The 18,373-nt window shown below is 39.6% G+C and overlaps 1 protein-coding gene across 1 annotated transcript in view; it reads right to left on the reverse strand.

The window, feature by feature from the left end:
• The window catches only part of ITGB8 (integrin subunit beta 8), a 95,462-nt gene extending 79,063 nt beyond the window's left edge, over window positions 1–16,399 (reverse strand). Inside the window, exon 1 of the mRNA XM_086397438.1 lies at window positions 16,265–16,399. Coding sequence (XP_086253564.1) covers window positions 16,265–16,391 — 127 coding nt within the window. The 5' untranslated portion in view covers window positions 16,392–16,399. The remainder of the gene's footprint in view (window positions 1–16,264) is intronic.
• Between the last annotated feature and the right edge of the window lie 1,974 nt (window positions 16,400–18,373).

Raw genomic sequence — 18,373 nt, forward strand, 5'->3', positions numbered from 1 at the left:
TTCTTTGTATGACCAGCTAATTCAGACTGTTCTCAGGCCACTTATTGTACAGAATCCCCCAAAACTTAGAAAGGTAAATTTGTTCTATTAAGTGTAAAGTTCTTGGTGACCCAAATTCCTTGTAGGTAAGTCATATATAGGAGGGCTGCTATGCTGGAGAGATACTACCAAAGTTTAGGTAATCCCATATTTCTTGGGATTTTTCTGGGTGTTCTGTGCTTGTCAGTAAGGGCCTCTAACAAATATCTTAAATTGGATCGACCGGTCAGTAGGTCCTCTACCACTGTGGCTGCTCCATAGGACTCAAAGGCCCAATTCTGGAGTACTCTGAAGCTTGAATTCTTTAACGTAGAGCTAAAAGCATCTACAGGCTCGCCCACCTTTTTGCGCTTCACTTTATCTGATGCTGGGAGGGATTGGGGACAGGAGGAGACGGGGACGACAGAGGATGAGATGGCTGGATGGCATCACTGACTCGATGGACGTGAGTCTGAGTGAACTCCGGGAGTTGGTGATGGACAGGGAGGCCTGGCATGCTGCAATTCATGGGGTCGCAAAGAGTCGGACACGACTGAGCGACTGATCTGATCTGATCTTATTGTGCTCTGTAGTTGCTGTGTTTTTGCAAACTGCACGTTTGTGAAACCCTGCATCAAGCAAGTTTGTCAGTACCACTTTACCAACATTTGTTCACTTTATGTCTCTGTGCAGCATTTGGCAATTCTTACAATATTTATTTTTTCATTATTATTATATTTGTTATGATGATCTGTGACCAGTGATCTTTGATGTTACTATTATAGTTGTTTTGGTGCACCATGAACCATGCCCATATAAGACAATAAAATCAGTAAATATTAAGTGTGTTCTGACTCTTCTACCGACATGCCATTCTCCTCTCTCTCTCCCTCATCTCAGGCCTCTCTATTCCTTTAGACACTACAGCAATAAAATTAGGCCAGTTAATAACTATGCAGTGGCCTCTAAGCAGTCAAGTGAAGGAAGAATCTCATGCCTCTCAATTAAAAATCAAAAGCTAAAAATGACTAAGCTGAGTAAGGAAAGGCAGGTTGAAAGCCGAGACAGGCCGAAGGCTAGGTCTTTCATGCCAAACAGTTAGCCAAGTTGTGAATAGAAGGAAAAAGTTCTTGAAGGAAATCAAATGCGCTACTCCAGTGAAGACATAAATGATAGGAAAGTGAAGCAGCCTTACTGCTGATATGAAGAGAGTTTTAATGGTCTGGATAAAAGATTAAAGCAGCCACTACATTCCCTGAGGCCTAAGCCCAGTCCAGAGCAAGGCTCTAACTCTCTTCAGTTCTTTGGAGGCAGAGAGAAGTGAAGAGGCCACAGAAAAAGTCTGAAGCTAGCAGAGGTTGGTTCATGAAGTTTAAGGAAAGACCGTCTCCATAAAATAAAAGTACAGGGTGAAGCAGCAAGTGCTCATATAGAAGCTGCAGCAAATTATCCAGAAGATTTAGCTCATTTAATAATTGATAAAAGAGGCTGCACCAAACAACAAATTTTCATCATAAACAAAACAGCCTTATATTGAGAGATGATATCATCTAGGACTTTCATAGCTAGAGAGGAGAAGTCAATGCCCGGCTCTAAAGCTTCAAAGGACAGGCTGACTCTCCTGTTATGGGCTAATGCAACTGTAACTTCAAGTTGAAGCCAATACTCATTTACTATATCTCCTGCACTTATTCCATTTTATAAGTGGAAGAACAAAGCCTGGAATAGAGCATCTTTGTTTATGATATGGTTTACTGAATATTTTTAGCTCACTTTTGTGACTGACTTCTCAAAAAAAAATTCTGTTCAAATATTACTGCTTATTGACAATATACTTAGTCACCTAAGCATTTTGATGGAGATATTCAAGATTAATTCATTTTTATGCCTCCTAACACAAGATCATTGTGCAGCCATGGAGTAAGGGAGTAAATTAAACGTTCAAGTTTTCTTTAAGGAATACATTTCTTACATGTATTTCAATAAGGCTATTGCTGACATAGATAACGATTCTTCCAAAGGAGCTGGGCAAAGTCAATAGAAAACTTCTGAAAAGGATTTACCATTCTAGATACCATCAAAAACATTTGTGATTTATGGGAAGAGGTCAAAATATCAATAACAGGAGTTTGGAAGCAGTTAATTCTAACATTCATGAATCACTTTGAGGGACTGAAGACTTCAGTGGAGGAATAACTGCAGAAATGGTGGAAATAACAAGAGAACTAGAATTAAAAGTGGAACCTGAAGGTGTAACTGAATCACTATAATCTCATGATAAAAAACTTTAACATATGAAGAGTTGCTTCTTATGGATGACCAAAGAAAGTGGTTTCTTGAGATGAAATCTACTCCTGGTGAAGATGCCATGAAGATTTTTGAAATGACAACAAAGGACATAGAATATTACATAAACTTAGTTGATAAACGAGTGGCAGAGTTTGACAGGATTGATTCCAGTTTTGAAAGAAATACTGCTGTATCTACTATCAAACTGCATTGCATGCTACAGAGAAATCCTTCATGAAATGAAGAGTCAGTTGATGCAGCAAACGTCACTGCTATCTTATTTTAAGAAACTGCTAAAACCACTCCAACCTTTAGCGACCACCACTCTGATCAGTCAGCAGACATCAGCATCCAGGCAAGACCCCATTCAGCAAAAAGATGATGATTCACTGAAGGCTCAGATAATACTTAGCATTTTTTTAGCAATAAAGTATTTTAAATTAATGTATGTAATTATTTTTTGACAGTGCTTTTGCATACTTAATGGTCTATAGAGTCGTGTAATTATAATTTTTATATGCACTGGGAAAGCCAAAAATTTGTGACTTGCTTTTGCAGTATTGGCTTTATTGAAGTGGTCTGATATCAAACTCAAAATATCTCCAAGGTATGTAATTTAGTTAAAGGGCCAAGAAAATCCAAGTTCTGTACATGGTTTTTTCTGTTTAAAAAATTAAACCCAAAGGAATTTATAGGTGCCCAATCAGTCTCTTGGACTGCAAAGAGATCCAACCAGTCCATTCTGAAGGAGATCAGCCTTGGGATTTCTTTGGAAGGAATGATGCTGAAGCTGAAACTCCAATACTCTGGCCACCTCATGCGAAGAGTTGACTCATTGGAAAAGACTCTGATGCTGGGAGGGATTGGGGGCAGGAGGAGAAGGGGACGACAGAGGATGAGATGGCTGGATGGCATCACTGACTCAATGGACGTGAGTCTGGGTGAACTCTGGGAGTTGGTGATGGACAGGGAGGCCTGGCATGCTGCGGTTCATGGGGTCACAAAGAGTCGGACACGACTGAGCGACTGAACTGAACTGAACTGAACTGAATGTAAGAGAAAATACTACCCATCTGGGTAGTATTTGAGAAGGCTGCCCTCTAGGAAAGCAGGGTATAATATCCAATTATAGGTCTAACTGACCAAACATTTCTACACCACCAAATAATTCAGTCATAAACAGCACTTGTCTTTTTTTTTTTTTAACTTCAAAATCAAAACACATTTCTAAGAGGGCAAATTTGTTCCAAAATCCCTGACATGTGATTTCTGAAAATGCCTGTAAGTTGGTTTCTACCCCAACAAGTCTACCACCAGATAATCTATCCAGCAGCCTTGTTCTCCAAGAACAATGATCTCAGGCATCAGTGCTCTGCTGACCTCCAAGTAGCCAAGGTCAGCAACATGTGCTCCCTAACAGGGGGCCCTGGGCTTTATTTTGCATCTGTGCTATGCTGTCTTCAGTAGGGCACAGGTACATACTCAGGATGCCTAATCCCTTCTAACACCCCATCTTAGTTCCATTAGATGACACCAAGTATCTGGTGGCTGGTGTGGTCTTCAAGTCTTCAAGAGGCATCAAACAAGCTATATCCTCTGAACTAAATACTGGTACCAATAATATTTAGTCCTTGTGTTTCCATTACCAACCACAGGGGTTGGGCACTGTAATTATACATATTAAGCTTCACCTTAGGGCTCTGGTTCTAGATAATGCTGGATGAAACACTCATTGAAAGGGACATTTTAAACCAAAGTTCAGGATGCCTGAAACTGACTCCCTTCTTGAGTGTATTTTTCAGTGTTATCATCTTCCAGATAAATTTTCTTGGAACTTGAGCCTTATGTATCTAGAGGGTTTTCCTTTGCAAATTATGGTTCACTTGTCCTCAGTTCACCATATAAATCAAAACCAAATGCATGAAAGACAATAATAGAGTGATACCTTGGGAGGTATGCCTTATATTAAGAAAGAGACCAGCTAGGTCTCTTTTCTGCCAATAATTCAGTTCTGCTACAATGAGTTCTTTGTTTTCAACTAGAACAGCCAATTCTACAGCAATTTCTGCACACCTCAAAACTTTCCTGTATTCTTTGTTCTACTGCAATCAGTGAATACCTTACACCATTAGGTGTAGCCAGCCTGACTTCCAAGGCTGACTTGAGTAGGTGATTAAAAAAGACATTCTCTAGTCTGGCATTTTTTAAGGACCTTCTTAAGATCCTGTAGAATTTTGAATTTTTAATATTTTCTTTGTTCAAACTCATAATATTCTGAAGCTCCTTCAGAGGATGATGGTCATCCCTCATTGTGTAAGGATGAAGCTCTTTTCCCTACCTAGTACCTGCAATAGTTACTAGGAAATTATACTGAATATATGGCCCCCGTTGAAATCAGGAAAAATGCTTCTGCCTTGAAAAATGTTTGTGGTTCAATTCTTGAAAAATGTTTGTGGTTCAATTCTAAGGATAGAACCCTGTTACCAGATGTATATTTGGAACAACATTACCTTGACTGTGGGTATATTTTACTATCAGTATATTAACTCTTTCAATCCTAAAAGGAGGCTGAGTCCAAAACATCAAAACATTCCTGACCAAAAGCCACTGCACACCTCACATAACTAATAAGTATTTGTCACATTTCTTCAGGGCTAACATATTTCTAGTCTTCTGTTCTTCTGTCTTCATTGCCAGCCTTTCCCATTTTCAGCCCTTCCAAATTCAGTGTCTCCCATGGACTATAGCTTGAAATAGCCTTTGGTCACTGTTCTGAATTTCTCATTCTATACCACATGGAGGCTGTGATTATTGGGGAAGTTCTCTAGAATAATCAAAATGTACCACTGCTGATCTGGAATGGCAGCCGACTCTGACAAATGTAACAGTATATGTAGATTAAAATGAAGCATCAACGAAAACACCTAGGAAAGAGAGCAACAACTCTTTCCAAAACAACATTAGTAATGATATTTGGCTCATTGATAAAATCAGCATGAAAGACCACTTTTTAAGACTTTGTGTGCTGTTTTAAAATATGAACTGCTAATACTTTGAATAATAGTATTCAAAATAAAAGTGTCTTTTAGAATCATCTGAAGAGTATATATCCAATAAGACCATTATACTTTAACACTGCAGTTTTAATTTAATGATCTTATGCTTATTTCCTGAACTAATTTCAGTTGGGAATCTTTTAAAATGTCAGATAAGATCATTTTAATACGTTTTTATTTAATGTTAGTAGTTTCCTCACAAGAATTTGGGCTTCCTGGTGGCTCAGTGGTAAAGACTCTGCCTGCAATGCGGGAAACCCAGGTTCAATCCCTGGGTTGGGAAGATCTGGAGGAGGGCATGGCAACCCTCTCAAGTATTCTTTTCTGGAGAATCCCATGGACAGAGGAGCCTGGCAGGCTGCAGTCCATGGGTTCTCAAAGAGTTGAACATGATTGAAGCGACTAAGCAGCAGCAGCAGTACCAGGATTGATCTTCGTCCTTATGTTGAAAGGTAGAACAGTATTTAATTAAATTATAAAATCCCAGTGGAAACCGTTTTGACTTTTAATACATTTTCCTTTGATATGTAAATTATACTAACTTACTTCCTGTAAAAACAGAAAGTCACATTAAAACTGATTTTTAAATTGAAAACTAGCACTTTTAGTCCATAAAGGCAATATGGCAGTATTTTTTGTACACATTAATTTACTTACAAATATTAAATATATATATATGCCAACTGAATAACTCAACCAAATTGGCTAATTCATGTCAGTAAAATGTTCTTTTCTATAATGTTTTAAATTAATAAAGGGAAATAAAAAGGTAAAACTAAATTAAAAATCTACATACACTAGACTCTATGATACTAATTACAAGAAAATAAATTTCAGTGTAATCTGTACACATTTTAAGAATTTTACCAAAACTACCTTGACATAAAGTAGTTCTCTTTATTCAGTGATGTATGGTGTATTCATTGTCTGTCATCCTCACCCCAGTAATATTTAATATACTAGACAGACCTGTCCTTAACTTATTTTAGGCCAGAAACCAGAGCACAAATGATGGCAGGCATAACAGGATTAAATATTTAACAGTTTAAACCCAGGCTAAGAAACTGTTAAGTAAAATAAGTTCTGTTTTCCTACATTCATAAGCATGCATTGATAATGACCTCGAAGGCTAGGTCTCAATTTAGAATTTTGAACTCTTTAAGATTTCTGGTTGGGAACTTGGCAGTGTGTTATTTCTCCAGCCCTCAATCTTCTCCTCTTTTCTCTCACTTCTAGCTTTATTCTGCATTACAAATAGCCTATAACTTACCTGCATGGATACTCAAGCCTGCATGTCCAAGTTCTATTTATTTCCCCTCTCCAAGGGATTGGCATATGGATGGCACAGTCTAAAGAAAGTAGTTTGGGGCTGTTTGGGCAGAGAATTCTAAAGATGATCTAGAAGGGAACTGAAGACTTTGGATAGACATGCCCCATGGATTCCTTGGGGAATCCAGGAATCCAGAGCAGGGCCCCAAAGGCCCATGATACAGATTCTTCTTACTCCTGGAAAATAGTCTGTAGTGATGATTTAGAGTGCAGAGTCAAACGCATGCAGGTCTGAATTCTGGCTCTATTACTTATTAAGTGAGAGATTTTGAACAAGTTACCCAGTGACTCTTTAGTTTGCTTACCTATAAGATGGCAATTATCAGAGTATATACCTCAGAGGGTTGTGGGCATTAAAGAATATATTTTCATACCACATATATAGGCGTGTGTCTTGCATACAGAATATACTTTGCAAATATTAACTATAAGCTATAGATGCTTTAAGAAAATCTGGATGAATAATGATTAAAGTTATTAGAATAGCTAGTCTTTTATTACATTTTTTTTTAGTATTTGGTTAAAATGACTACAAATTTCAGTTTCTATCATCTAAACAGTTATCAATTTAAAAATATACATTGAGGATAAGGGATGAGGGTTACTTTTCATATTTAATTAAAAACAATGAAAATAATCACAGAAATTTGAAAAACAAAACAGATTTGTAAATAGTAGATTAAAAAGTACCAAGTCTCTGTTTTGATCTTTGCTAAAGATTTGCCTATCAAGTCAAGAGACTGCTTTTCAGAGTGGACTGGGAATGCAGAAACAAACATCTTTTATAGTGTTAAACCTTTCATAATAGAACTCACTTTTAAAAGAAAAGTATATTTCTTAAAAATCAAATTCTAGTGATAATTAGAGCTAAATATGGCTTATTTGCTTACCTATCCAATTTAAAACTGATCACTATTATCCTCACCTCATTCATTGAGTCATTTACTTAAAATAATTTATTAGGGCCTGTTGCGTGCCAGGCATTGAAAACACAGAATCAACAGGAACAATTTCTCCTCTCAAGGAGGTCACAGGTTGATCAGGAGACAGGGTATGAACAAGGAGCCACAATGTTAGGCGTGGGATGTTCCGGAAGAGCTTTGCATACCATACAGAGGAGCCTGAAGACAATGGAAACTATGGAAGGTTCTGAGTAGGGAGATAAAATGTGGACAAAGGTTTGAAATAATGGAGACTGGTTAGGACACGCATAGAATTTGCCAAAAGATTTGCCTCCTGGAATGAAGGCTATTTCAGGCTTTCTCTACCGTAGTGGCATTGTATTAAAAGGAGGGGATAGATGTGATAAGCCATTATGAACAAAGAATTGATGCTAAAAACCAAAAACCTCCATTTTCCTTTAGTCATCTTAAAATCACCCACTTATTTATCATCTTGTCACCCCCTCATGACCTTTGAACTCTCTTCTTCCTAGCCATAAGTGAAAATTTGATCCCCTTTAATAGCAAAAGAGAAAAAATTCCTATTACTGTTAACATCTTAGAAATCCTAGCATATCTTTTTGCCTCCCATTTTCAAGAAGGAGCTAAACTATAAGAAAGATTGTAAAATATATTAAGTTTACCATAGAAAGAAAAACATTCAAGAAATGTAATGTTACTTTATTAGAATGGCCTACTCTGTCTTGTATATAATAGTCTGTCCAGTCATTCTCAGAACACTTTCTTCACGCTGCTTTATTTTTTCTTCATTTTACCATACACACACAAATATATATATATACATGCACATATATATACACACACATATACATGTATGTATGACATATATTCTATATTATAAATTGTAATTATATTAATATATCATGCATATATACGCATGATATATAATATGTATTTGTCCTCTTCAATTAGAATGTAAGCATCATTGTATTCTTAGTGCTTAGATAGAGCTTTCAATGTCTCAGCATTAAACTTCTGCCTGAAGAGTCACAATATCTTGCTCTTTTTGGATGACTCCCATGGAAAATACTGGTGAGCAAGAGGGCAATTCTGCCATCAGTGGGGTGGTGACCAGAAAATAAACCATCAGCATCCTGTGCATATATGAAATAGGCTTTAAAAGAAGCATGACCTTTGGACACTCAAAGATACCTGGAAATTTGCCATGAAGGAGGTGGGAACGCTAGACATCTGCATTGATACCAGATTTAACAAAGCTGACTGAACCAAAAAAATAAGGAGTGTCCCATACCATATTCCTATGTGGTTGTCCAGGAAACAAGGGTGAAGTTTCACTAAACAAGCTCTACATGTTGATCCCCTATATACCTGTTACCACTTTCAGAAATCTGTAGGCAGTCAACATAGATGTGAACTAACTGCTGATTGTCAAATAGTTATAAAACTGAAAACACTCAAATTCATAAAGACACAAAAACAGCAAAAACGTCTGCCTGAAGAAAGTGTAGCAGCAGATGCCTTGAGCCTGGCACACACCAGAAATGCCATGCTCTAAATGACCAATACTGTTAGACTGTTGGCTGTGACTAATCACTGCAAATATTTAACAGCTGAAGGGACACCTACTTTGTAAAAATGCAGGGAGGAAAAACTAATACGAATATTTTAAACAATATAGAGTATCAAGCTCTATAATAGCATGGCTCCAAGTGGCTAGGAATGTGATAAGCCCTATGTTGGTCAATTATGTGATGCCTTGCATCTTGATTTTGTTTCTTTGAACTCTTTGAACTTTCCCTTTTCCTTTCTGTCTCATAACAAGTCATACACATCTTTAACACATTGGAAATCCTTTGGGAGGTGGAGTTTCGTTCCAGATTACTCTCATAAGGCCACTTGTGTTTTCCCTTTCTTGCTCCCATATGAAAACAACCTTAGTGAGAAGCATTTAGGGTTGAGTCGGAGCATTCGAGGGCTTCCACTGAAAGTATATTTTGACCACACCCCGATTCTTGTCTTTATCCTCCTCTCTTCAGTTATTTTGTGAGGGCAACAGCATTATAGAGCATCCAGCAGTCTCCAGGGAAGGAGTCCCAGTCTCTGTTTCTAGGCTTCTGTGCTCTCACATGTGCCCTCACCTGTGGCCATCACTTCCTTGCCTCCTGGACAACCCTAAAACACCCAGATTTCCACCACAATTCCCTTTGCACACCAACAGTTGAGAAGGGATGAATGAAAGACCTTTTTCCAAATATGCCATGGGCCTCCTTACAATGCCCTCTATCTGACAGTCACACTGAAGGTATAACTTTAAGCAACATCTAGAAACTTTTTAAAAATGAATTATGAGGCAGCATAACTGAGTTAAAATCCCATCTTTTCTTCTTACTAGCTAGGTGATTTTGAATGAGTTACTTATCTCTTCTATGTTTCAGCAGTTTTCTCATTTCTTTAACAGGAATAACAAATCTACCTCTCTCACAGTGATATATTATGAAGATTAAATTAATGTCATTTAAATCATTTATATCAGTGCATAGTACAGAGAGAGAGTACCCAGTTGTTTGTGAAATTACATAAGCATTGCACTTTCTTTCCACTACATATAGAAGCCATACTTAACATGACATCTTTCGGATGCAAAAGGAAAAGTTCCATTTTTAGAGGTTAACAATTAGATCACCTACTTATTAAGCTCACTGATTGTTCAATTTAATAAAATGCAATATGCATAAGCATAAAATATTTTTTTTTCTATAGCTTCTTTTATAATCAATAAATAGCTTACAGAATATATTTCATATAGAACTGGAGAAGATACTTAGGGCCTCACAGTCCTCATGCTGGCAAAACTTCTCTAAATGTATAGACTTGGACTCCATCAGGGACTAGAGTTTTGACGACAAAGGAGGACTGAGCATAAACAATACAGGATTGGTTATGACTGTTTTCAGGTCATTCAGTGAACATATTAAAAAGACTACTTCCTTGTGTCAGTTTGGTAAGGTAAGATTCAATAATATAAAAAAATATTTTTTTATGTAAGTTCCACACTGAGACTTATCAAACCTGTGAAAAGATGTCATGTAAATAATGGAGACTGCTATACAACAGGCACTTTCAAGGAGGAAGCTTTGAGCATCTTTGCTTAATAAGTACAAACAAGAGGAAGACTGTATCACAAGGCAAATAGTTTATTACATTTTTAAAGAAAACTGGATTGTCTCTGCATATCAGGCCCCATTTATTAAAGTTTAAAGAACTTTAGATAAAAACTGTACCCTCTGACATCCATCTAGTGGTCAACAGAATGGCCCTGGGAAAAGGCATGGTGAACAAAGTAAGAAATTTAACATAAACTGTACCTGGATAAATGAAATTTAACAGGTGGGACAGAAAAGGCTCTAAACTGTTAAACACAAACCAGATTATCTCAAATACTTTGTTGCTTCAAGGAAGGATCATTCAAAATGGAGTACAGGGAAACTGAAAAGGCAATATAGTATTGCTATATCATATATATCATATACTTTTACATCTCATAAAAATATCAAATTGGAATGGAAACTGATTATCTTATTGTCTACATTAAATCCTATTTAACAATGTCCCTTTCTCTTCTAAACTATATCCTCTTACTTCCCTTGTTTTATTGTTATTAACTAATTATATTTTCAGTCCAATCAAGATTAATTAGCTTAGTACACAAATATATTCATGAATAAATAATATATCTTTAAGACTTAAACACACTTTTAAAAATACATTTTAAAAAATTATCAGCTGGTAATATTCTAAGAACTTTTTCTACCTGGTCAGTCCTCTTATTCTTTATAGAGTGTTATATATTGTTCTACCATTTGAAGATATCCTTTATTTAAAAAAAAAAGTTTACAGTATTAATTCAACTTTCATCAACTCTGAATGGCCAAAAAAAGAAAATGACCACAAAGTCAGCTTTTTAGGCAGTTGAAGTGGTGAACTGACTGTTGAATGTGGGAGAAACAGAGAAATCAACCCAACCCAGGGATCGACAGTGAAGGTGTTAGAGAAATCAAGGGCACTGCCAAAGTATTATCCTGAACTACTGGGAGACTGACATCACTTACTGAGATGAAGAAGACTGTAAAAGGAGCAAGCTTGAAGCAGAAAATGGAAAGTTTAGTTTTGAATATCGTAAGGTTATCTTTAGACCTACAGTGAAGTGAAGTGAAAGTCGCTCAGTCATGTCCAACTCTTTGTGACCCCATGGACTACATAGTCCTTGGGATTCTCCACACCAGAATACTGGAGTGGGTAGCCATTCCCTTCTCCAGGGGATCTTCCCAATCCAGGGATCAAACCCGGGTCTCCCACATTGCAGGCAGATTCTTTACCAGCTGATCTACAAGGGAAGCCCTAGACCTACAGTGGAGGTATTGAATAGGCAGTTTGCTAGACCCTTTGGAGATTAGATAAGAGGGCAGGACTGGAGCTGTCAGCATAGAAATGATATTTAAGACCCAAGACTGGATTGCTCCACCTGAGACCCAGTATATATCTAGAAAAGAACATTTGAGGGCTGAATCCTGGGCCACTCCTGTATTTGGAGGCTGGAACATGAGAAAGAAGCAACATCAGGAATGGATAAGGAGCTTAAACCAAGAGAATGTGGGTCCAGGAAGTCAAAGAGAGTGCCTCAAAGGTGGGAGTGATCAACAGTATCAACTCGCTGACCAATGACAGGTCAAGAAAAATGAAAACGATGAACTGATCATCAGATCTGACAACAGGAAGGTCACTGTAATCGTAACAGAGTGGCATAATGTCAGAGATGATAAAGAAATCCTAAATGCAGTGGTTTAATAGAGAAGGTGAGGAGAATTGGAGACAGCAAGTATGGGACAACTCTTTCAAGAATTTTTGCTATGAAGGAGACTGAGATTAAAGATGAGAGTTATTACAGCATGTATGGATATGCATATGCTATAAATGATCTAGAGGAGAAAAATGACAATTCAAGAGAGAGGGGAACAGTCTTTAAAACTGAAACTCAAGCAAAGTATACCTGCTGTGATTCAATTAGAATAAAGTAATTACATTTTTTTTCACATACATGGATACTTTAACAAATATTTTTAGTGGAGCTATATAATAGAACCACTGCAAAATAAATGCTTAAAACTGTCTTTGTCTTTGTTTGCCTCCCTCACTTCTACATTCTTCCCTTTGAAGATAGTGGATGTTCTTGTAGCCCTAAATTTCAGCCCAAAAAATTCATGTTGTGGTGATTAAATGTGTGTTTCTCCTCTAGTAGTATGTTGATTTACTGAAATATTTTAGGACAGAGTGATATGAGATATTTGCTTCAAAAGAGTCTTGTTGGGAAAAGAAAATGAGTGGGAGGAAGACATGAAAGAAGTTTGGCTTGAGTTGATAGTTGATGAAGCTGGGTTATGGACCTATGGTGATTCCTTACACCTTTCTCTTTTCTTGTGCTTGTTTGAAAATTTCCATAATATACAGTTAAAAGTTAGAAGAAACAGAGTGTCAATACCATGCTTAATCCAAAGAAATCCATTAAATGGTGAAATTTCTGATAATTTGATAATAGGTGAACAAAGTTTGAGGGCTCAGAAATTGTATGGCATTATCCAAATCATAACAGCTACTTACATGATTTGAAAATATACAGCATAAACATTGCCTTTTAATATACGTGTGTTTGTACATGCTCAGTCACTTCAGTTGTGTCCGACTCTTTGCAACCCCATGGACTGTAGCCCACCAGGCTCCTCTGTCCATAGAATTCTCCAGGCAAGAATGCTGGAGTGGTTGCTATGCCGTCCTCCAGGTCTTCCTGACCCGGGGCTAGAATTCATGTCTGCCTATATCTCCTACATTGCAGGTGGATTCTTTACCCACTGAGCCACCTGGGAAGCCCTTTTCATATATAGCATAAGCTTTTTATCAAAAAGTATCTCAGTTACTTTAAGACAGAAGCACTTTGCATGCTTATTGTGTAAATAATCTGGAAAACTGGATTTTTAAAAATTAAGCATGAGTTCTTTTAAATATCCTTTCACTTTAGGTAAGCATAAAGATTCTGAAAAGACTTATTCTATAAAATATGTTCTGAGGTAAAAATAATACTACATTTACAAAACAATGGTAATCCAGTTGATTTTTATGTAAAATAATAGTTGATTATACACAGAAGATGAAATTTCATTGTAATAGCTACCACTTTTTAAAAAGAAATGGTAATTTCTGAAATTTTTCACTCATATTGTTATATGAAAATTTAGGTTAAAATGATTTTTAGCCTTCCAAAACTAACAAATGTAGAAAAAGCAGTGTTCCTACATTAACTCTTCAAATATTAACCATTAGGTATTCTTTAGTGTTTTCTAGTTACTCATTAACCATTTTATGGTGTTATTGTTTCTCTGATTGTCGGTAATTCCCACCAACAAAAGCTGAAAAACAAACTCCAATAATTTTTTTTCTAGATCAGAATAATGTTCAGATTTTACTAATAACATCCCCCTTGCTCACTATATTCATTATATTTGGGACTTGTACGTTCTACTTCGAAAATTAAACCCAGAGTCGTGCAGCTGGTTTCTTTGGTTGTTGTTGTTTAGCTTTATTGCCCTCAACATTTCCTTGGTGTAAACTACCAAGCAGGGGAACAAGATTTCCTTTGTAACTGATACCTAAATTTCTATTCTGCCTTAAGCATCTAATTTGTACTGTGAAGACATATAATTTGAGACTTGTAGCTATATCACAAAAGTACAACAGTTTACGCTGATCTCTAATTTTCTGACTTGTCCTGGCTATAATTTAAATTTTTTGCATGTTTTTAACTGTAGTGCAAACCAGTATACATCAGAAACCTTTGTATATTGACAGAGACTGGGAAAAGGATGCCTTGTTCTGATTTCAGATAAGCATTCCCTTTTCACAACTGCAGGTGCAAGGGAGTCCATTCATAATATTTGCTTCAAATCAGCTACAGTCACTGGATGGAAATACAGCTATTAGAGGAGAACCTGACTAATCTTAACAAACACAATGAATATATTTTTAAAAACTCACTATTACTAGCATAATCTGGGGGCAAGTATGGCTTTTTCTTTTGTCTACCTACTGGGGACAAAATATACTTTGTTGACACAAGTTTTGATCATTTTACTAATGTATATGTGTGTGTGTGTGTGTATTTACAAAATCCAGAAAAATACTTTGGTACTTATTAACATAGGATGGAGTTATAGTCAGTGGGAAATTTGCAACAAATGAGTATTTCACTTGAGACAATTAATGATGTTACATTTCCCTTTGCCTTAAGTTTCACTTAAAATTAACTTACAAGCCAAAAAAACAACCACGAGTTAAAAATTAATTCTAATTGCTCTCATTTCACATAGCTGGGTAAATCTTTTGAAACAAATGTCAGACAGCTATATATGCAACCAATTGATAGCATTTTTCCATTATAGACTCTTATTTATATGGTTATGACTTGATGGTTTTAATTTCTATTTAATCATATAGAAATTTGACTATTCAAAGCATAGAGGAACAGTTTAGTCTACAAAACAATTACAAGTCTCCTTGAACAGGAGAGGTGAGAGAAAGGCTCTAATAGAATTTAAAGGTTCAGTGACCAAACACAGATAAAGTAACATTTTCTAAAAAGTATGGCAATAATCACTGCATTGGTAAAAATAAATATTTGCCTTATATTTAATGCCAGTAAGAACTTATCCTAAATTCATGATTATTGCTATTACTTACTTTGTCTTACTGTTTGTTAACAATCCAGTACTACCACCTTAAATTTGCATATAATTCAGAAGTGCCAAAACACCTTTTCATACGCTATTTGACTTGAGCTTTTCTTTGTGATTCATAAAATGAAGATGGTATCCTTTATAAAGAAGTATCCTTTCCAAATCAGGTCGTTCTGACAAAAGTGGCTTGCCTGGAATGAAAGCTGGCAATCTTGCTCTAGGCTTCTGTCTCAGAGTCTCAGTCTCAGGCATTGATCTCACTGAGGGATCATTTAGCTGGGAATTGGTTTTTGAGCTGAAAAAAACAGTGACTTAAAGCAGGAATATTCTTCATATGTGTTCAGTTCATTCAGGCTAAGCACTATGGTAGAATAAACGTATGCTGCTATCCTTTCCTTCACGGACTCAAAAACAGGACCATCACTCTCATTATACCAGTTGATTCTCAGGCTTGAATCAAATGCGAGCTAGTGGGTAGTGGACCCAAAATGCTAGAAACATGTGGAAGCATCTTCAAGGATGCCTTCAAGGAGGACACCTTCAAAAATGAAGTGGAACAGCTAAACTGGCTTCTGTAAATATCCACCACCATTCCAAACTTTCATTCTGTTACTACTGCCTCCTTGAGCAACTCATAGTGTCTCCTGATACAAGTAGTTACTGCCGTCACTCCAGGGAGGAAATGCTTGCTTGACACCTGGCCTCCCTTGGGCTGCCTGCGATGGAGAATGCTGCCACACACCCGCCCTTCTTAAGTTCTCCGCAGTTGGAGGCTGTCACCCGGCCACTTACCTGGTTGGGATGCTCTTCTTGACAGCCCAAGACCTTTGAGAAAAGGAAGAAAACAAAAGAAAACAAAACAACTTACCACTTTGGCCCAGTCCAAGAACAACTGAAAACATCCAGGCCGCCCGGAGGAACGGGACAGGACCTGGCCTGCAGTTTTGCAGGCAGACTAATGTGGCAGTAAAAAAAACCAGGGCCGAGCGGCACATAATGCAAAGCAGCCCGCACCACACCGCGCCCGCCGCCTGGCTGCTAACCGGATGCGCGCTCGCGCTCCGCGGCGCGAAGTGCCAAGTGTTGCTAGGACGTTTCCAGCAGGCCCAGCAGGCGGACCCCGCGGCTCGGAGCAAACGTTGCAGGTACGCCGGCCTGGTCACAGCTCGGCATCTCAGGGCCCCGGCGGCCCTCCCAGCTCGGCAATCTTGTGGGTCCCAAGAGCTCCGCGAGAAGCAGCTCCTCTGACGGCCAATGGCCCGAGGCGGCGACGCCAGCAAAGGCTCCGCAGCCCGCTCTGGGACAAAGAAAAGAGCTTTTGTCTCTCCCCAGCCGATGGGGCTTCTGCTGCATAAATCAGCTTAGCGAAGAGCCAAACACAATCAAACCCAAACAAAGCCCGAAGCTGGGGGAAAAACCAGCCTAATGTACATTCAGTGGGTGATGCTGCATCTGTGGGAGGGGACGTTGGCGAGGCCGAAGGGGAAAAAAGTCGATGGCGCATCAATCAGCTCGAGCTTCTTCCACAGGTGGGTAGGGAGGCCAACTTCAGTTGGTTGTAGCTTTGCAGCCTCGTCAGCTGAGCAGCGGGCAAAGTCGAAACGACAGCGTCCTGGTTAGCGAGGGAGGAAGCTTGAGGTGCCAGCAACCAGGGGAGGCGGCCCCCGAGCGCTCTAGAAGCCCCCGCCGGCGTCGGCGGACACAGTGCGAGGCATCGTAGCTCCCTGCTTGACCCGAAGTGAAGCGCACGACCGACGGAGAGCTCAGGAGGGGAGGTTCCGCGGGGGCGCAGGAGCCTGGTTTCACGGGGCGGGAGCTTCGTGCCCTGGTTCTCTTGGCCCCAGTGTGCGGCTCAGGCGTGCCGCCGTCCAGAGCCCGGACAGCTGTCGCGCTCTGGGGTGCACTCCGGAGAGGCGAAGCTGGCGAGGGGAGGGGAGGAATGGTCCTGTCCCGGCCCTCGTCTGGGGTGAGGGGGGTTGGGGCTCCTAAAGTGTGGATAGCTAGGAGCGTTAGGGCGGCGAGTTGCTAGGAAACCGCCCCACGCTACAGAGCTCCTTGCCCCGGCCGCCCGCAGGCGCGGCGGCAGCGGCTCCGGCGGCAGCAACAGCTCGAAGCAGCGTGGGCGGGACATTGGTGAGGCATGAAGTCACCACGGCCCACACTCGCTCTTTGTTTTGCTCACTCCAGCTCTTTTTCTCCCCCTTGGCTCTGATAGTTGCCATTCCCATCGTTCACAAGAGCTCCTGATGCGTAGCCGCGCAGCAGGAATCGCACAGCCAGTTCTCTTTCCCCCTCCTCCCGGAATCCTTGCACCCCAGTGCTCGCCTAGCAAGCGCGGAGACACGCTCAGCAAGAATGGCAGCTGCGCGAAAGTCCCAGCCTCTGACCCCGACGCTGCGCGCCTCTTTGTTGGGAGATACTCACTGCTCGGCCGCTACCACAGACTAAGTGGAGTCTAGAGGCCTCTCCCTGCCCCCAACACCCTCTGTTCCGATGGTGCGCGCTGCCCATTTTGCTTGCAGAATTAGTAGCTCACCCTTTGCCCCACCGCAAGATTGTCGAGCGTCTTCCCAACCCTTGGAGAGTTGGGCCGGTCCGCAGGGGCTGTACCCGGAGTTGCGGCTGAAATTTCTCACGGCTCCTTCTCTACTTGGAGCCTCAGCCCTGAGCTGGACAGCCCTGTTCTTCCTAGAGTCTCGTGGTGGCCCTGGGCTTTTGCTGGTCACAATGAATCTTTTGACCTTAAGCGTCACCTTCCGAATAAACGGAACAAAGAAGTTACAAAGGGCGGCGAAGCAGAAGACTGAGGCTAAGGAGAGGAGGTGGGAGGACCTTTCTGCCTGTTTACAGCTCAGAGATTTAGGTACAAGCCGGGAGGCGGTGTTATGCTCGGCAACTGTCAGGAAAGCCGCGCGCTTCTTTGGGTCGCATTACTACGACGTTAGGCCGAGGGAGGGAACCCAGTCCCCCTGATTGA

Source organism: Bos grunniens, chromosome 4, assembly GCF_055505025.1.
Source record: "Bos grunniens cultivar Pamir isolate PY7600 chromosome 4, Bosgru_T2T1.0, whole genome shotgun sequence".
Classification (NCBI taxonomy): Eukaryota; Metazoa; Chordata; class Mammalia; order Artiodactyla; family Bovidae; genus Bos; species Bos grunniens.